This window comes from Elephas maximus, chromosome 9 (genome assembly GCF_024166365.1).
Source record: "Elephas maximus indicus isolate mEleMax1 chromosome 9, mEleMax1 primary haplotype, whole genome shotgun sequence".
Lineage (NCBI taxonomy): Eukaryota > Metazoa > Chordata > Mammalia > Proboscidea > Elephantidae > Elephas > Elephas maximus.
In genome coordinates, this window is record NC_064827.1 from 125,417,704 (window position 1) to 125,438,686 (window position 20,983).

The window sequence follows — 20,983 nt, forward strand, 5'->3', positions numbered from 1 at the left end:
AGGTGGAGACTTCAAAGAATGCAGGCTCTTGAGTCTCGGTTGCATAACCTTGGGGGGGGGTTACTTAACCTCTCTCTACATCCTAGTATGTAAAATAGGAATAATAAGAGCCCTTTTTATAGGGTTGTTATGAAGATTAAAATGGATACATAAACGCTTAGTGCCTGACCTGTGGTAATACTACCCTCATCATTGTGTATGTTTTACAGGAAAGGAAAGTGAGGCTTAGCTGGACAAAGTGACTTGTCCATGGTTTCACAGGCAGTAGTAGGTGGTGAAGAGGAGCCCAGGTGGCACAGTGGTTAAGTGCTTGGCTGCTAACTGAAAGATTGGCATTTCGAACCCACCAGCAGCTCTGTGGGAGAAAAGACCTGGCAGTCTGCTCCTGGATAGATTACAGCCTAGGAAACCCTAGAGGGCCATTGTACTCTGTCTTGTAGTCACTGTGAGTTGGTATTGACAGGACCAAACACAATAACAGATGGCAAAGCTGGAATTCAGAGACAGGTCCATTGACTCTAGAGTACGTCTAGTTGCTCTATCCTTTTGGTATTGTGCATCTGCTTTTCAGGCAGCTGTGTCTGAGACGCTGGTCCTCCTGCAAAGCCCCCCAGGTGGTTCTGGGCACACAAACATGGAAACAGTACTATCTCTGCCGATCTGAGCTGGAGTTCCGAATGGAGTCTGGGCGGCCGGAGGACTTTATCTGCAAAGCCATTGCTGGACATGAAGGTATGAGGTGGGGAAACGTAGTAGCTATATCTGTTCTCACTGCTCACCCTCTTCCTGGTAGTGTCATAGGGTCCAGTGTTTCAGCCAGTGAGTTGGAAAATGCCATTTGATAAGTATGTACCTTGCGGAATTATATTATTTAGGTTATTTCTGTGTTATGTTATTTGATCCCCACAATAATGCTGTAAGGAAGGGATCATTACATCCATTTCAGAGCAGAAAAATACAGAAACTTAAGAGAGTAGAGAGTTGTTCAAGGTTACCTGGCTGTGGGCGATGAGCAGTCTTGGGATTGAAACCCAAATTGTAACTGTAAAGCCCTAGCTCTTTCCTGTCCATCTTTGAAGGAGGGCCCCGCTGCTTCTGAGAGAGAGGGAAAGGAACGGTTTTCCTGCCTTTCCTTTCACCAGGTTCAGTGTTCAGATCCCAAGCCATTTGTGTCTGTGTTCAAGGCAAGCCTGTGTTTTCTTACAGGAGAAATAGATGAGTTGGCTTACATCTCAACCAATGAGTACAGGTTTGATGGGAGGGAGAAGTCTGTGGTTTGCACTGTATCTTCAGACTGCACTGTCCGCGCCTGGGATTTGCATGAGGTGAGCTGGCCCCTGGGGGCATTGAAGGAGTATTTATTGAATGCTTAGTACATCCTTGGTCTTTGCTAGGCCCTTTATGTTTCTAATAATCTCGTTTAATCACCACAGAAAACTTCTGAGGTGAACAGTGGAATCCCCATTTTACACATAAGAAGTTTGAGCTTCTGAGAGGTTCAGTCACTGCACCAGGTCACATTGGTAACATGTGTTGGACCTGTGCTTGAAACTTGAGTCAGATGATATATACCTTTTTTTTTTTTTTTGCTCTTTGAAACTTTAAATTTTTTGTTTTTGTTAAAAATATAAACAGCAATACATACACCCCTTCAACAATTTCTACGTGTACAATTCAGTGACATTGATTACATTCTTCAAAGTGTGCAACCCTTCTCACCCTCCTTTTCTGAATTGTTCCTACGCCATTGACACAATCTCATGGTTCCCTAAGCTTCCTGTCTAAGCTTCCAAGTTGCTGTTGTCAGTTTGATCCCAATTAGATAGCTATTTAAAAGAGCATAATGCTCAAGGCAAACATTCTTTACTAATTAAACTATTGTTTGGTTTAAAGAAGATTTCAGGGGATATTTTTGATTTAAGGTTTTAGGTTTAAAGATTATCTCAGGGCAGTAGTTTCAGGGGTTCATCAAGCCCCCATGGCTTCAGAAGGTATGAACCCCATGAGAATTTCAAACCCTGTTCTGCATTTTTCCCCTTTTGATCAGGATTCTTCTGTAAAATATTTGATCAAAACATTCAGTAATGTTAGCTGGTCATTATCCAGTTTTTCTGGTCCCATGGCAAAGGAGGCAATTTTTTTTGAAGGCAGTTAGCCACACATTCCATTTTTTCCTCCTATTCCTGGCTGACCTTCCTTTGTTGCTGTGGGTGAATAGAGACCAATTGTTGTACCTGGAATGGTTCTTGCAAACTTTTAAGATCCCAGGTTCTATGCAACAAACTATGAGGTAGAACAGAAGCACTTAACATGATATTAGGCCAGTTAACAGGGATGTCCCATGAAACCATGACCCTAAACCTGCAAACCAAGAACCAAATCTCATGAGGTATTTCATTGTACCTAAGTGGCGGCTTCGGCAGCTGGCCTTTTGTTGCAGAAATATCTGTCACACAGCATTTGCCAATTCAACTTTTTACAGGTGTGCAACTTACTGACATCAGTTACATTAATCTACTGTGCAGCACTTACCCTTAGTGCTGCTTCTCCATACTGTAAACGAAACTCAGCACTCCATAAGCAATAACCACCCTCCTTCCCCCTACCTTCTACCCCTGGTAACCGCTAATAAAAGATTTGCTCTATTTCTTGATCTGTATGCATTAGAGTATCTATTTACTATCTCTGCTTTGCAGAATCATTTCTAACTCCCAGGAAACCTTTGATATTCTCTCATTGTCCTTTTTTTTGTTTAAAAGATCCAAAGTTATGTTGTGTTATTTCTGTTTCTTCTAAGGTCAGTTTTCAGTTGTTTACCACGGTTTTTCTTTTTCATGCTCTTGATTTCCTCAAATGCGTGACAGTGCTTGAATTTATAATTTTGAATGAAGGTCTGTGAGGACCAGTATAAGTGACTGATTTGAATTTGTGTTGCCCTATTTCCCCAGCAAGCCTCTCCTCAAAGAGAAACCTGCCTGTAGGCTCTGAACATCTGGATACAAGTATTTGGGAGTCAGTAGGACTACCTTTGATTCTGGTGTCAGGTGGTGATGGCGGGGGACAGGGGAGTTCCCTCGGGGAGATGCAAAAGTGGCTGCCATATGCAGAAGGTAGGATCAGAAAGAGGCAGACCACTCCAGGTTAAATAAGCAATTTAAGATTGATTATGGGGAAAACTAACATACAAGGCGAGGTCCTGGGCAGCAGCAGGACAGGTAGATCTCTGCACTACTGCCTCAAGCTCTAGAGATTATATAGAGGAGCTAATGTGGGTTTGTCATGCATACCCCCTTTCCCGCAGGTCCAGAATGTCCAGATGTTATTATTTGGATCCTGGTTCCTTCAAGGATGCTGTTACTTGAGTCAAGGGCAGTATGTTCCTTAGCCTCTTACTCGTTTCTGGGAATAGCATATTTGCCAGGACTGTGGTCATCTTTAGGCTTGGAGGCAGCTTATAGGTCCTGGATGGGTCATGTCCTCATTTGTCCTGCCACTACTCTACTCCTTGTTACCAGTTCTTACATTCTTACATGGCCACCCCTTCTGCAGGTCTCCCTGAACCTTGCATTAGTGGCTTCATTAGCATGTGGGAGATGTGCTAGGCCACAGCCTGGCATGGCATACAGGAGGAACCAGATGTTGGCATAAGACCACATCCCCAACAGTTGGATCTATTCATCCCATTAGAATACAGGTGTACCCACTGGAGAAAAACATTCAGCTCTGCTGACAGGGCTGGAGAATATAACAGAAGTAAAAACATATTGCTGAAACAAATTTGTAGAGACCTACACACATAAGTCTTCTCCATAAATGAGAATTATACTGGAGGCTTCATCTTTAGTGGAGAGCACAGAATCTGCCTCAGGTACCTTCCCTGGATAAGCAAACTGGACATGTTGGCCAGAGGTCTCAGGCACCTTTCCCATAAGTAGGGATATAGGAAGGGTGATAACGCCGGACCAGGATGCCCACCCGTGTACCTTGTGGTTAGGCAGGATGGTAGGGTCCCACGTGAGATGGGTTGGATCCTCAGCTCCCTTCAGATCTAAGTATCCCACCCGTCCCAGTGGAGTAATCCAGGTCAGATTCTAGTGGTTTGCCCTTGCCAGTTTATGTATCCTGTGGTGTCAGCATAGTCATACTTTATCCATTGGGCGTCAGGCATGGGAGCAGGCTGTCAGGTGTACTCTTGGTAATTCGGATAGTACCCACTGCCAGTGGCATTGTTCCTAGCCGGGAGTATGGAGCAAGTGTCCCAGTAGGGACTTCATTCATCAATCTTATTGCTTGGGGAAGCACCCAGATCTACCTGGCCAATGTTTCTCTACCCATTAGAGTACATGTTTGTGCCTTAAGAATTCCGTTCTTCCTCTCCAGTAAACCTGCAGCTTGTGGATTGTAGGGCAGGTGAAAATGCCACTGTACATCGCTATTGCTTGCCCACTCCTGAACCTTGTGTCCTTCAAAATGTGCCCTTCTGTCACTGTCGATTGAGCAGGGGTACCCAAGCATGACACTGAGCTTCTCTAATCCTTTTATGTTGGCAGCTTGATTGGATCTCTGGCTCAGGAACGCCTGTGTGAGGCCCATAACAGTATCCACGTGTAACCAATCCGTTGCCGCCAAGTTGATTCCGACTTATAGTGACCCTATAGGACAGAGTAGAACTGCACCATAGGGCTTCCAAGGCTATAATCTTTATGAAAAGAGACTGCCACTCTTTCTCGCATGGAGAGGCTGGTTGGGTTTTAAATGCCAACTTTTTGGTTAGCAGCCGAGTGCTTAACAACTGTTCCACCAGGGCTCCTTATCCATGCATGCAAGAGCATACTTAGAGCTTTCACTGAGGGACATAGCACCTACGTAGTCAGTTTGCCATCGTGTACAGGCAAAGGGCTGCAATGGATATCCTCTTATTCTGCTGGTAAGCAGCGAGTTCTCTTCTGTGAACAGATGGGACGTGCCGCAGTCGTGCTTAGAATATCACTGTATTTAAGAGACAACTCAGCTTCTTTAGCTATTCTCCATCCAGTCTGGGCCCCTCTGCATCCACTCGTATGCACCCATTTTGCCAAGTCAGTGGCAGCCGAGGTAGCGATGTTTCTTACCTTATCCGAACATCTGCTTCTTGATTGTGTGGGACGAGGTCTGGCAGTGGGCTGGGACATGGTAAACAGTAAGACAGGCACCTGGGTCTTGTAATATGTTCCAGACATCCTGCCACATTTCTTGTCCCCACAGGGGCATTCCTAGAATAGTCCTCCCCTCTTTCTGCCACTGTCTCAGACAACATTAGGCCTTTCATCACTGCCCAGCTGTCTGTTTACGTGGTGAATGGCCAGGGCTCAAGAGTTATGACCATGCACACAACTCTGAGTTCCACCCACTGGGTGCTTTTGTGAGTCCTTGCTTCTATCCACATGGTGCCTGTTGAGGGGTAGACGGCCACCGTGGTCCACGTGGAGGGGCTGCCTTACCTAGAAACATCAGTATACCCTGCAGCATCTTTTATGGGGCCCACTCCCTCCTGTACTGTGGAAGGTGGGGTCGTGGGTGGTACGGTAGGAGTTTCTACAGGATCTTGGTAAGTGACCAGGTCTAATAACTGCCATGTCTCCATTGCTGGAGGGATAGAGGAAAGGATACTCCAATGTTGCAAATAAGCATGCCGCTTTATCAAAGTTGGGGTTTGGGCAGAAGCTGAGTGGGGCTCTGGAATTGGCTCTCTTTTAAGGCAGAATTGATGAATCCCCTTGGTGGGCCACAATTACGCCACCACACAGTCTCCTACAGTCTCCTCCAGTCTCCTAGGTGGAAGTTATAAGACCATGGCTGGAAAGGCCACACACAAAAGTAGTTAATCGCACTGCAGCATCTTTCTGGTATTCTCTGCTTTCAGCCAAGATCCATCTGACATCAGCAGTGATATCCCTTGTTCCGTGACCTATTCTGAATCTCGGTTGAATTTCTGGCAGTTCCCTATCAATGTACTGCTGCAAACGTTTTTGAATTATCTTCAGCAAATTTTACTTGAGTGTGCCGTTAATGACATTGTTCGATAATTTCCACATTATGTGGGATCACCTTTCTTTGGAATAGGCAAAATATGAATCTTTCCAGTCAATTGGCTAGGTAGCTCTCTTCCAAATTTCTTGCATGGAAGAGTGAGTGCTTCCAGCGTTGCATCCATTTGTTGAAACATCTCAATTGGTATTCCGTCAATTCTTGGGGCCTTGTTTTTTGCCAATGCCTTCAGTGCAGGTTGGACTTCTTCCTTCAATACCATTGGTTCTTGATCATATTCTGCCTCCTGAAATGGCTGAATGTCGATTAATTCTTTTTGGTACAGTGACTGTGTATTCCCTCCATGTTCTTTTGATGGTTCCTTTGTCGTTGAGTATTTTTCCCGTAGAATCCTTCAGTATTGCATCTTAAGGCTTGAATTTTTTCTTCAGTTCTTACAGCTTGAGAAATGCCCAGCGTGTTCTTCCCCTTCGGTTTTCTAACTCCAGGTCTTTGCACATTTCATTATAATACTTTGTCTTCTCTAGCCACCCTTTGAAATCTTCAGTTCGTTTACTTCCTCATTTCTTCCATCTGCTTTATCTACTGTATGTTCAAGAGCAAGTTTTAGAATCTCTTCTGACATCAATTTTAGTCTTTTCTTTCTTTCCAGTTTTTTTAATGACCTTTTCCTTTCTTCCTGTATGACGTCCTTGATATCATTCCACAACTTGTCTGGTCTTTAGTCATTAGTGTTCAGTGGGTCAAATTTGTTCTTGAGGTGTTCTCCAAATTCAAGTGGGATATACTCACAGTCATATTTTGGCTCTCATGGACTTGTTTTAATTTTCTTCAGCTTAAATGTAATTTTGCATTTGAGCAATTGATGGTCTGTTTCTCATTCGGCCCTTGGCCTTGTTCTGACTTATAATATTGATCTTTTCCATTGTCTCTTTCCACAGAGGTAGTTCTGTGTTTTCCATCCTGTGAGGTGCACACGTATAGTTGCTGTTCATGTTGTTGAAAAAAGGTACTTGCAATAAATAATTTGTTGGTCTTGCAAATTTCTATCATGCTGTCTCCGGCATCATTGCTGTCACCAAGGACATATCTTCCAACTACAGATCCTACTTCTTTGTTTCCAACTGTTGCATTCCAGTCGCCGGTAATCATCAGTGCATCTTGATTGAATGTTTGACCAATTTCAGACTGCAGAAGTTGGTAAAAATTTTCAATTTCCCCGTCTTTGTCTTTAGTGGTTGGTGCGTAAATCAAACAGTAGTCATATTAACTGATGTTCTTTATAGGCGTGTGGATATTTTCCTATCACAGCCTTGTACTTCAGGATAGTTCTTGAAATGTTCTTTTTGACAATGAATGCAACGCCATTCCTCTTCAATTTGTCATTTCTGTCATAGTAGGCTATATTATCATCTGATTCAAAATGGCCAATACCACTGCATTTCAGCTCACTAATGCCCTGGATATTGATTCTATTTCATTTTTTGTGACTGCTAGTTTTGCTAGATTCATATTTTGTACATTCCAGTTTCTGATTATTAATGGATGTTTGCAGCCGATGGTGTAGGGGTCAGAGCTGGGCTGGGCTGGAACTATTGTTCAGGTTTTAGGTCGTTCCATAATCCCAACAGGACAGCATTCAGTTATCTATCAATTTTCTCCTGAGGGATACCTGCCTGGATTAAATCAGTCACATTTGCTTTTTGGTAACTGACACGTCCTCAATGGCAGAAGGCTTTTTCCCAGAACCTGGCTCCTTGGAGTGGGTCACCTTACACACCTGCTGTTTGGACTTGTTCATCTCCCCAAGGTCTGCTAGAGACTGTTGGTCTGCTACTGGGCTTAACATGGAAATGAGAGCCTATACCAAGCTGGGGGGAGCTCTCTGCAAGATCTTGTTCTTCATCGCAGCTGTAAAGATAGCCTTATCGGGTCGCTCAAACAAGGCCACATAAACAGCTTGTCTCATTCCCAGATCCCTCAGGACCTGGAGGACTTCTGTCCCTTTCCATGGTCCATCATGGCCAGGGAGATCCCCCTCATTAGGCCATGCCTCACGACAGCACTTGATGTTCCAATCATTGAGGGTGGCATGGATGCCCTGTGTACCCCATGCACTGTGTAGGCACTGCCAGAGTGCTGGGTATAATGTTACCAATTTTCTTGGCTTCCTGGCCTGAAATGCCATCCCCACAGAGTCCCACAAGCACACCAGCCAGGCAGGAACGCTCTTCTGGGATTTCTGTTGGAATTTCGCTGTTATATGTAATAACTCAGCAGGGGTGTTCTCTCTCATCACTATGGTCTCTTGTACAGATGTCTGTCCTGCATCCTAGGGTGCCTGCATCTGCTGGTCTTTATATTGCGCTGCATTAAAGGCTGCACTTGGTACACCTCATTGTCCTCTGACTCCACCACCACTACATATCCTCTTCACTTTCATCACTTTCTAACGGATTCCATCGTCTACCATCCCAGTTTGGCTTCTTTACTGAAGCCTGCACCTAAACCCGTGGCAGCCTCTTGCCACTTAGCGTAATGACATGCCAACATCTCTATCTTTTGGTGCTGTTCACCTGTTTATCTGCTGGCCCTGAAGCAAGCAGAGTGGTGGAGAGCCTCACATCCTTTTCTAACATCAGTTCTTCCTTGAATTTTCACACTTTCGGTTTCCAGTGCTAGTAAGGCATCGGTGGTCAGCTGAACTGCCAATAGCAACAGCCACTCCAGTGCAGCTGCCATATGCCTGTTTTCCTTCCCGAAGTGGCTGATCATTAAAGTTTCAAACAACTGTTCCAACCTGGCAGGCATTTTCGGGGCATCCCCGTACTCCGGTGGCAGCCTACACTCATCCAGCATACGGGCACACATACGGAAGTGGATGACAAACCTGGAATTCCCCCTGTGGACACCTGTTTTTCCAGAACCATTTCTTCGGTCTGCTTCTGGCTGGCTCACCAATTGTCAGGTGGCAGCACTGGGCAGGGGAGTTCTCTAGGGGAAATCCAAAAGCAGCTGCTGTACACAGAAGGTAGGAACAGACTAAAGAAAGAGGCAGACCACTGCAGGTTGAATAAACAGTCTAAGATTGATTATGGGGAAAACTGCCATACAAGGCGAGGTCCTGGGTGGCAGCAGGAGAGGTAGATCTCTGCACTACTGCTTCAGACTCCAGAGATTATATAGAGGAGGTACGCAGGTTTGTCACACAACCTCCCTTCCTTCAAGTCCAGAATGTCCAGATATTGTCATCTGGATCCTGGTTCCTTCAAGGATGCTGTGTTACTTGAGTCATTGAGTTCATTGGCCTCCTACTCATTTCTGGGAATGGGGTGTTTTCCAGACTGTGGTCAGCTTCCGGCTTGGGGGCACCTCACAGGTCCTGGGTTAGTCATGTCCTCATTTGAGCTTGAAACACCTGGCCTCACTACCTGCTATCTGAAACCTTAGACAAATCACTTAGATTCAGAGGCCCCTGGATAGGGAAAAGACCTGCAGGCTGGGGTCCTCCATAATGCCAAAACAAAAGGAGCTTGGCTCTTGACAGAGTGTTTTATGTTTTTTTAAAAAATTCAGTCTTTCAAAGATAAACAGACTAATAAAAACATGGTCATGTGCCACGTAACGTTGGTTTGGGCAACGTCTGACCACATATATGTCTGTGGTCCCATAAGGCTTTAATAAAGTTCAGAATTCCTCAACAGAGAATATGACGTAGCAAGCGAAACGGCTTCCCACACATAACACGTGTATCTCATGACAAAGTGATTGCACTGCCAATATCCCATATAGCTTTCTAAGTATGTAGTATGGGTTTGCACAGCATCCAAATTGTAAATAACATTATGTTTCACAGAACTTATTGTGGATGTTAAGTGACGCATGACTATACTATAACTGTGTCTAAAGTAAAAGTAATGGTCTCTGCTCTGTCTTTCACAGTCTTACCCACTCATGTAATCACTGTTAAGAATTTGGTCTGCACCTGTTGGTAATTGCTATGACATATAATTTTGACAACCCAAAAATATATGCGTGAGTATATATGTATGTATATACATACATATATGTGTACAGGTATGTATGTGTGAGCATATATGTGTACAGGTATGATATGTATATGTATGTGTGTGTATATATTTAATATGTGTATGTGAGTATATACTTGTGTATATATGTGTGTGTGTATTTAATAGGTATGTGGGAGTATATATGTGTGTATATGTTTGTGTGTATATATATAACACGTATATATGAGTATATACATGTGTGTGTATATATATGTGTGTATATATTCAATACGTATATGTGAGTATATGTTGTTGTTAGGGGCCGTTGAGTCCGTTTTGACTCATAGCAATCCTATATGCACAACTGCCCGGTCCTGAGCCATCCTCACAATCATTGTTATGCTTGAGCTCATTGCTGCAGCCACTGTGTCAGTCCACCTCATTGAGGGTCTTCGTCTTTTCTGCTGACCCTGTACTCTGCCAGTTATGATGTCCTTCTCCAGGGACTGATCCCTCCTGACAACACGTCCAAAGTATGTAAGACACAGTCTCGCCATCCTTGCTTCCAAGGACCATTCTTGTTGTACTTCTTCTAAGACAGATTTTTTCGTTATTTTGGCAGTCCATGGTATATTCAATATTCTTCACCAGTACCACAGTTCGAAGGCATCAATTCTTCTCTAGTCTTCCTTATTCATTGTCCAGCTTTCACATGCATATGACGCGATTGAAAATACCATGGCTTGGGTCAGGTGCACCTTAGTCTTCAAGGTGACATCTTTGCTCTTCAGCACTTTAAAGATGTCCTTTGCAGCAGATTTACCCAATGCAATGCGTCTTTTGATTTCCTGACTGCTGTTTCCATAGCTGTTGATTGTGGATCCAAGTAAAATGAAATCCTCGACAAGTTCAATCTTTTCTCCGTTTATCATGATGTTGCTCATTGGTCCAGTTGTGAGGATTTTTGTTTTCATTATGTTGAGGTACAATACATACTGAAGACTGTAGTCTTTGATCTTCATTAGTAAGTGCTTCAAGTCCTCTTCACTTTCAGCAAGCAAGGTTGTGTCATCTGCATAACGCAGGTTGTGAATGAGTCTTCCTCCAATCCTGATGCCCCGTTCCTCTTCATGTAGTCCAGCTTCTCGTATTATGTGCTCAGCATACAGATTGAATAGGTATGGTGAAAGAATACAACTCTGACGCACATCTTTCCTGACTTTAAACCAATCAGTATCCCATTGTTCTGTCCGAATAACTGCCTCTTGATCCATGTAAAGTTTCTTCATGAGCACAATTAAGTGTTCTGGAATTCTCATTCTTTGCAATGTTGTCCATAATTTGTTATGATACACACAGTCGAATGCCTTTGCATAGTCAGTAAAACACAGGTAAACATCTTTCTCGTATTCTCTGCTTTCAGCCAGGATCCATCTAACTTCAGCAATGATATCCCTGGTTCCACGTCCTTTTCTGAAACTGGCCTGAATTTCTGGCAGTTCCCTGTCATTATACTGCTGCAGCTGTTTTTGAATGATCTTCAGCAAAATTTTGCTTGAATGTGATATTAATGATATTGTTCTATAATTTCCACATTCGGTTGGATCACCTTTTTTGGGAATAGTCATACATATGGATCTCTTCCAGTCAGTTGGCCAGGAAGCTGTCTTCCATATTTCTTGGCATAGACGAGTGAGCACCTCCAGCGCTGCATCTGTTTGTTGAAACATCTCAATTGATATTCCATCAGTTCCTGGAGCCTTGTTTTTCGCCAATGCCTTCAGAGCAGCTTGGACTTCTCCTTTCAGTACCATCGGTTCCTGATCATATGCTATCTCTTGAAATGGTTGAACATCGACTAATTTTTTTGGTGTAATGACTTTGTGTATTCCTTCCATCTTTTTTTGATGCTTCCTGTGTCGTTTAATATTTTCCCCATGGAATCCTTCACTATTGCAACTCGAGGCTTGAATTTTTTCTCCAGTTCTTTGAGCTTGAGAAACACCGAGCGTGTTCTTCCCTTTTGGTTTTCCATCTCCAGCTCTTTACATCTGTCATAAATTATAATACTTTACTTTGTCTTCTCGAGCCGCCCTTTGAAATCTTCTGTTCAGTTCTTTTACTTCATCAATTCTTCCTTTTGCTTTAGCTGTCTGATGCTCAAGAGCAAGTTTCAGAGTCTCCTCTGACATCCATCTTGGTCTTTTCTTTATTTCCTGTCTTTTCAGTGACCTCTTGCTTTCTTCACGGTTGATGTCCTTGATGTCATTCCACAACTCAGCTGGTCTTCAGTCACTAGTGTTCAGTGCGTCAAATCTGTTCTTCATCTGGTCTCTAAATTCAGGTGGGTTGTACTCAAGGTCATATTTTGGCTCTTATGGACTTGCTTTAATTTTCTTCAGTTTCAGCTCGAACTTGCATATGACCAATGGATGGTCTGTTCCACAGTTGGCCCCGGCCTTGTTCTGACTGATGATATTGAGCCTTTCCATCGTCTCTTTCCACAGATGTAGTCAATTTGATTTCTGTGTGTTCCATCTGGTGAAGTCCATACGTAAAGTCGCCGTTTATGTTGGTAAAAGAGGGTATTTGCGATGAAGAAGTCGTTTGTCTTGCAAAATTCTATCATTCGATCTTCAGCATTGTTTCTATCACCAATGCCATATTTCCCAACTACTGATCCTTCTTTTTTGTTTCCAACTTTGGCATTCCAATCGCCAGTAATTAGCAATGCATCTTGATTGCATGTTTGATCACTTTCAGACTGCAGCAGCTGATAAAAATCTTCTATTTCTTCATCTTTGGCCCTAGTGGTTGGTGTGTAAATTTGAATAATAGTCGTATTAACTGGTCTTCCTTGTAGGCATATGGATATTATCCTGTCGCTGACAGCGTTGTACTTCAGGATAGATCTTGAAACGTTCTTTTTGGCGATGCATGCAACACCGTTCCTCTTCAAGTTGTCACTGCCAGCATTGTAGACTATATGATTGTCCGATTCAAAATGGCCAATACCAGTCCATTTCAGCTCACTAATGCCTCGGGTATCAATGTTTACGCGTTCCATTTCATTTTTGACGATTTCCAATTTTCCTAGATTCATACTTCGTACATTCCAGGTTCTGATAATTAATGGATGTTTGCAGCTGTTTCTTCTCATTTTGAGTTGTGCCACATCAGCAAATGAAGGTCCCAAAAGCTTTACTCCATCCACGTCATTAAGGTCGACCCTACTTTGAGGAGACAGCTGTTCCCCAGTCATCTTTTGAGTGCCTTCCAACCTGGGGGGCTCATCTTCCAGCACTATATCAGACAGTGTTCCGCTGCTATTCATAAGGTTTTCACTGGCTAGTGCTTTTCAGAAGTAGACTGCTGGGTCCTTCTTCCTAGTCTGTCTGAGTCTGGAAGCTCAGCTGAAACCTGTCCTCCATGGGTGACCCTGCTGGTATCTGAATACCGGTGGCATAGCTCCCAGCATCACAGCAACACACAAGCCCCCACAGTACGACAAACCGATAGATACGTGGGGGATGAGTATATACATATGTATATAATGTGTGTATGTATTTATTATGTGTATGTGAGTATATACATGGGTATATATGTGCGTATACATTTAATATGTATATGTGAGTATATACGTTTATATATGTGTTTGTATATATTTAATATGTACATGTGAGTATATACATGTATGTATATATTTAATATGTATATGTCAGTATATATGTGTGTATATATTTAATATGTATGTGTAAGTATATACATAAGTATATATGTAAGTATATATTTAATATGTTTATGTGAGCATATATGTGTGTATATATTTAGGCATATGTGTATGTATATATTTAGGCGTATGTGTATGTATATGCATATATGTGTGTATATGCATATATATATATTTATATAATAAAGCACTTGGGGGCACAGTTATGGATACTTCTTAGATATAACCAAACACCTTGTGGGGTTGATTTTCTGGGTTTGAAGGATTGTGACCATAGTCTTGTGGGACATCTCGGTCAGCTGGTGTAATATAGTTCGTAAAGTTGTGTACTACATCCTAGTTTGGGCACTACATCCTGGAGTAGTATCTGGGGTCTTAAAAGCTTGCAGGTGGCCATCTAAGATACATCTGTTGGTCTCTACTCATCTAGAGCAAAAGAGAAAGAAGGAAACCAAAGACTCAAAGAAGAAACTAGTCTATAGGACAAATAGTCTACACAAGCTACAGCCTTATTTACCCTGAGACCAGAACTAGATGGTGGCTGGCTACCACTACCAGCTGCTCTAAGCATGGCTACAGTAGATGGACCCTGATAGAATGGGAGAAAAATGGTGGAACAGAACCTCAAATTCCTAAAACAAAACAAAACCAGACTTCTGAACTAGTTGAGACTGGAGGACTCCCCACGACTATTGCCACAAGGTACGCTTTATACCTTGAACTGAAACTAACCCCTGAAGTCATCTTGTAGCTAGGTAACAAATTGGCACAAAAAATAATGAATATCACCCATAAATACTGTACTCCTTTTTAAAAAATCACCTGTATCAGACCAAACAGTCAGCAGTTACTTTAAAACAAAGATGAGAATGTAAGGGGCAGGGAAACTAGATTAATGGAAACGAAACAACCAGAATGGAAATAATGAGAATGTTCACTCATTGTGAAGAACATAACCACTGTCACTGAAAATTTGTGTAGAAATTGTTGAATGGAAACCTAAATGGCTGTGTAAACCTTTACTGAAAACTCAAAAAAATACTATAAAAAAAAAAAAAAAGAATTTGCCCTGTATCCTGCTTTTATTATATAAGCATGTGTATACAGAGAGGTGCTTGGTGCTTAGATTGTATTACTTTCTTTAATTTTTTTTACTATAAGATCACATTGCTCATACTTCCCTTTTTCACTTACTATATTGTGGACATTCTTTCATGTCAATTCATGTGGGCTTATTTTGTTCTTTTAATAACTAGTATTGTATAACATGGTTGTATAATAATTTATTCAGCCATTGATGAACATGCAGGTTTCATTTTTTTCTTCTTTTGCTCTTGTATACAATACTTGTACATGTGTTCTTATGTCTTAGAGCATTTGTTCTGTTGGGTAAATTTCTGTAACTGGGGTTTCTGGTCAGCTTCGTGAGCATTTTAGATTGCAATAAATACTGCCAGGTTATGTTCTGAAAAATTTGTAGCAATTTATAGGCCCACCAAAAGTATACAGAAGTACCAGTTGTAGCACATCCCTGACACCGTGGGTCACAGTCAGTCCTTTTTTTTTGGTCCAGTCTGATAGGCAAAATGTTATTTTACGTTTTCATTCCCCTGATTATGTTTGAATTTGAGCATTTTTGAATATGCGCTTATTGGCCATTTTCTTTTTCTCTTCTGTTCACAGTCTTTCCATTTTGGAGGGAAGGCAGGCTGGTTTGCGGGGCCTTTTCGTATCAGTTTGTAGGCTTTTTTATATGGGAGGGATAACAACAATATTAAAATAGCTGATTTGTAAGATTCCTGATGGTGCCCTGTGCCCTGTAGAACTCATTTACCCCTCACAGCCACCCCACGAGGCAGGGATTAGTACCATCATCACCATTTTCCCCGTGCCCTGTAGAACTCATTTACCCCTCACAGCCACCCCACGAGGCAGGGATTAGTACCATCATCTCCATTTTCCCCGTGCCCTGTGGAACTCATTTACCCCTCACAGCCACCCCACGAGGCAGGGATTAGTACCATCATCTCCATTTTCCCCGTGCCCTGTAGAACTCATTTACCCCTCACAGCTACCCCACGAGGCAGGGATTAGTACCATCATCTCCATTTTTCCTGTGCCCTGTAGAACTCATTTACTCCTCACAGCCACCCCACGAGGCAGGGATTAGTACCATCATCACCATTTTCCCCGTGCCCTGTGGGACTCATTTACTCCTCATAGCCACCCCACGAGGCAGGGATTAGTACCATCATCTCCATTTTTCCCGTGCCCTGTGGGACTCATTTACTCCTCACAGCCACCCCATGAGGCAGGGATTAGTACCATCATCTCCATTTTCCCCGTGCCCTGTGGAACTCATTTACTCCTCACAGCCACCCCATGAGGTAGGGATTAGTACCATCATCTCCGTTTTCCCCGTGCCCTGTGGGACTCATTTACTCCTCACAGCCACCCCATGAGGCAGGGATTAGTACCATCATCTCCGTTTTTCCCGTGCCCTGTGGAACTCATTTACTCCTCACAGCCACCCTATGAGGTAGGGATTAGTACCATCATCTCCATTTTCCCCGTGCCCTGTGGAACTCATTTACTCCTCACAGCCAACCCATGAGATAGGGATTAGTACCATCATCACCATTTTCCCCGTGCCCTGTGGGACTCATGTACCCCTCACAGCCACCCCATGAGGCAGGGATTAGTACCATCATCTCCATTTTCCAGCTAAAGAAACTGGAAGATTAAGCAGCTTGCTCAGTCACTGGTGCCAAAGTTGGTACTAGTGATAGTCTTTAGGCTGTCTAAGCCGCAGAAATCACCTGAGGGGAAAAAAGAAGGCATACCAAGATATCATGACTGAGAGAGAGATGGATGACCACAACTGAAGGGGAGCCTAACGGAGGGGGTTCTGGGAAGTGAGGGACAGCAGTCAGCACGTACACCCTCCAATGCACTGTCTTAACACATCATAGTCTACTGGCTCCCGACTCTCTCTCTCTATCCAGTCTCCAAAATCCCAGGAGATAACGTGAAGTTGACTGGCCAGGGTCAGTTGTTTTCATCTGGACCAGTGGCCTGTGCCTGGGTATAGGCCTTGGCCAGGGCTGGTACCTGGTGGCACTGCCAGGTGTACCCCACAGAGGAGAGCTGCTGTCAGCAGGGCAGCCACTGTACATGTAACATGATCTATGTGTTCACTTACATCTACCAGCCTCAATTTGCTTATCTGTAAAGCTGGGCTCCCGTGAAAATTGACTGAGATAATGCACGTGAAAGTTGTAGACCATGGGCAGTCTGCAGCGGTGCGAAGCCCAGACTTACTGGGATGTGCTCAGCGTGTGTCTAGCCTCCCTATCCTGCCCACGTCCTCCCCACTCCTATATAAGCGCCCTTCAGTTGACCGTAGGTAACCACTTGGAGTGCTTCAAACACACCATGCCATTGTCTGTGCAGTGCCTTTGTTCCTTCCCTGCCCTGAGTCCTGCTGGTGAAGGCTGTTCACCTTTCAGAAGTCTTCCTAGACACTGAGCTAAGTTAGTGCTCCTCGTATATCTAGGGTACTTTTCTGTCCTCCACTGTAAAACACAGGTTTCAGCTGTTTTCCCTGCTCGTCAGTGGATCTGTCAGGGTAGGGGCCACATCCTTTTCATCTGTGTGGTCCCAGCGTGCACTGTAGGGCTTGGCCCTTAGTAGGCACAGATGAATGTGTGTTGGTTAAATGAACAAAATAATACATGTTTATGAAATAAATAGATAAGAACATGTTATTACATGACTTGTATCATTGCCTAGGGAACCGAGATCTGGTCAAGCCCTCTGCAGCCCGCTGCCCTGGTGAACTTGGTGACCTACCCTCGGCTGCAGCTGGTTGTCACTGTGGATGAGCGGGGACTGATCAAAGTGTGGGAAGCAGAGAATGGGCAGGAATGGGCTTCCTTTTGTCTACCAATGTACTCGTCTGCTCTGGAAGCCTGTGACTGTCTGGATGGCCCCTTCCTAATGGTGAGTGGCACTGGCTCTCAGGAGCCCTTGCAGGACCCGGCGGTCTCCTGAGGTCTGTTTGCACTCTGGTCCATGGCCCCTGTGATAGGGAGAGCCTTGAGCCACCGACTGACTGTGTCTTCTGTTCAGAATTTCCCCTGGCCTCTCCTGGCCTCCACACAGAATTTCACAGCCAGTGTGCATTCACAGTGAGGCCCCCTGTGGATTGCCTGGTGGTCTTGGGTCACACCCCTTACCATCCTGCCTCCTGGCCTTTGCTCACATTCTGTCTCTGCCTGTGGTTTTCTCTCACTCCTGCATTCTTCCCCTTCTTACCCATTTCTCACGTCCAGGTTAAGACCAACTCAGGAAAAACTGAGGCATGCTTGTCAAAATGTGAGCATTTGCCCAAGATATGAGCCCTTCAGTCAGTTGCCAGGACATTTAATTTAGTCTGGCTCTTGGGCACTTGAGAGTAGTTGGTGTTTGATCAGGAGAGTACAGTGAAAGGGTGTTTAAGGTGATAAATCTAGGCAGTGGTGCTCAACTGCTGACCAAAAGGTTGGCGGTTTGAAACCACCGGTGGCTCCACAGGAGAAAGATGTGTGACAATCTGCTTCTGTAGAGGTTTACGGCCTAGGAAACCGTATGGGGTCACTATGAGTCAGAATCAACTCCACCACAGTGGATTTGGTTTTGGCTCTTCGGGGGTGCTTAATTGGAGGTAGTATCATCCACCTGTGGGGGAAGGAGGCCTTTGAGATGTGTGTGGAAACTGGTATTCCCAAATACAAAGATGACAGAAGTCCAGGAGTAGTTTAACATTGAAACTTTACTAACTCTGTAAAAGGGAGCCCTAGTGGTGCAGTGGTTAAGCTCTCGGCTGCTAACCAAAAGATTGGCGGTTCAGATCCACCAGCTGCTCTGTGGGAGAGAGGTGTGGCAGTCTGCTTCTGTAAAGATTATAGCCCTGGAGAAACCCTGAGAGTATGGTCCCCGGACACCCTGTCAGCTCAGTACTGCAGTCACTCCTGAGGTTCACCCTTCAGCCAAAGATTAGATAAGCCCATAAAACAAAATGAGACTAAATGGGCACACCAGTCCAGGGCAATGCCAGGAAGGCAGGAGGGGACAGAAAAGCTGGTAATAGGGAACTCAAGTTCCAGAAGGGGAGAGTGTTGACATGTCTTGGGGTTGGCAAACAATAATTGTTTAATGAGAAGCTAGTTCTGTAAATCTTCATCTAAAGCACAATAAAACACATACCCACAAAAATTACAGCCTTAGAGACCCTATGGGGCAGCTCTACTCTGTCCTGTAGGGTTGCTGTGAGTCAAAATGGACTTGATGGCAATGGGTTTGGTTTTTTTGGTTTAGTAACCCTGTAGAGGAGAAGAACTAAGCAAACAAAAATGTAAGATCTAATGAAATAGATTTAATGTAAACAACTTTATAGTTGTTTAAAGAGGATTGTAGAATAAGTGTATATCTCCAGAGAAGTTTGAGACTATATTGTATACATGAAGAAGAAACAAGTATAGTTCTCTTCTGGGAATGGTACACTATGTCATTTGGACTATTTGTCTAAGAAGGACAACTAGAAAAGTTAGGATACACACAGACACACAGAGTCGTCCCTGGGTGGCATAAATGGCTAAGCACTCAGCTACTAACTGAAAGGTTGGCGGTTTGAATCCACTCAGAGGTGCCTCAGAAGAAAGGTATGGCAATGTGCTTCTGAAAGGTCACAGCCACTGAGAATCCTATGGAGCACAGTTCTACTCTGACACACACGGGGACGCCGTGAGTCGGAACTGACTTGATAGCAACTGGTTTCTATGTATATGTGTGTGTGTGTGTGTGTGTGTGTATATATAATTTTTTAAATCTACTTGAAAACATCAGAAAGCTAAAAAGAGAGTGAACAGTTTCCAGGTCTATGCACTTTTTTCACTGGAGGCATTTACTCAAAGGCAGCAGAGTAGCTGAGCAGACCTTTGGCAGCCAGGGGGACCCAGGTGGGAGTACAGCCCCACCCACGAGGGGGCCTGTGATGCTCGTGCGTTGGGTGGGACTGCCATGTGTGCAGCCTCTGAGTCACAGTCCTTGCACAGACTGCGGCTTAGCGCCCTGGCATCTGGTAGAAGTGATGGAAATGCTTTCTGGAGGAAGATAACATCATCCCACGCCTCACATTATTTTCGTCTTTCAAATGCGGTGTTAAGCACACACTGAGAGGCAACTGGGCACAGGGGGAGACTAGGTGGTATGAACTGGGTAAACAGAGACCAGTGGGCACTGGGGCGCAGCCACTAAACTTTTGCAAGGAAAGGAGAGGGTTTTGCTCTGAACAGTCATATAATGTCATATAGTGTTTGAATGTACTAATTTTTGCCTGTATAATTGAAAAAATAAGATATAACCTAAAAGTCATGGATGTGTGCACCCCTGTAAGGGAGCCCATAATACCATCTCTGTCTCAGAGCTGAAGAAACAGGTGTTTTAGAAGATGGCGATACTTCCTGCTCAGCTTGTTCTTTTCATGTGTAGTCCTCTGATTCGTTCTGTTTCACATTTCAGGCAGCCTGTGCGGGAGGGGACCTCTACACACTCACGGTGCCTCACTTACAGGTGATCTCCAAAGTGAACGCATTTAGAAACAACCACCTGAACCTTCTCTGTTCTCCTGACAAACACTGGGTGTTTGTATCCACTCAGAATTCAGACCTAGGTCCAAAGGTCAGTGCTGTGCTGTCCTTCCCCCAAGGGTCTGACTTTGTGCGGTGCAGATGGAGGGTTCTGTAACCTCAGGGGTATTGGATGCTCTTAGGAACTGCTCCTTGATCAGGACAAGCCCCACAGCCAGGGAGAGAGCAGCCAGGCATACAGCGTGGCCTTGCTGAAAACGCACATTCTTTTCATCTTCAGTATATGTTTAGAATAATAATCTGCATGTCTCCTGGCAAAGTGATGTTGGGGCCTTCGGGACTCCAGGTGCCTTTGGTGCCCTGAGAGCAGAGCTTCCATGAGAGGGAGCACGAGGACGTGTTCCCATCAGGCACAGAGAAGACACGGGCACTGCAGAGGAAGCATCTGGGGATTGACTGTGAAGAGAAAAGTGAAAACCCACTTCTGCAGAATGCCCACCACTTGCTGCTCATCAGAGAGGGTCCTGTAGATTTGCAGCCAGAGAAGTGTGGTCACTTCTCAGATCTTACACCCTTTGAGTGCCAGA

The 20,983-nt window shown here is 44.2% G+C and overlaps 1 protein-coding gene and 1 long non-coding RNA gene across 14 annotated transcripts in view; one reads left to right on the top strand and one right to left on the bottom strand.

Moving 5' to 3' along the window:
- Positions 1–20,983, top strand: part of CDK20 (cyclin dependent kinase 20) — a 106,322-nt gene that overhangs the window by 53,770 nt on the left and 31,569 nt on the right. For 12 of the 13 annotated variants that reach the window (XR_007518626.1, XR_007518627.1, XM_049895570.1 and 9 more), the window contains 4 exons: positions 572–732; positions 1,207–1,325; positions 17,560–17,769; positions 20,329–20,487. Coding sequence is in view for 11 of the 13 variants with exons in the window: in XM_049895570.1 (XP_049751527.1) it covers positions 572–732; positions 1,207–1,325; positions 17,560–17,769; positions 20,329–20,487 (649 nt within the window). In the remaining 2 variants the exon portion in view is untranslated. The remainder of the gene's footprint in view (positions 1–571; positions 733–1,206; positions 1,326–17,559; positions 17,770–20,328; positions 20,488–20,983) is intronic. The other variant, XM_049895577.1, reaches the window with a different exon arrangement.
- LOC126082731 (uncharacterized) overlaps positions 1–20,983 on the bottom strand; it is a 155,352-nt gene that overhangs the window by 30,628 nt on the left and 103,741 nt on the right. The gene's annotated exons all lie outside the window — the stretch shown is intronic.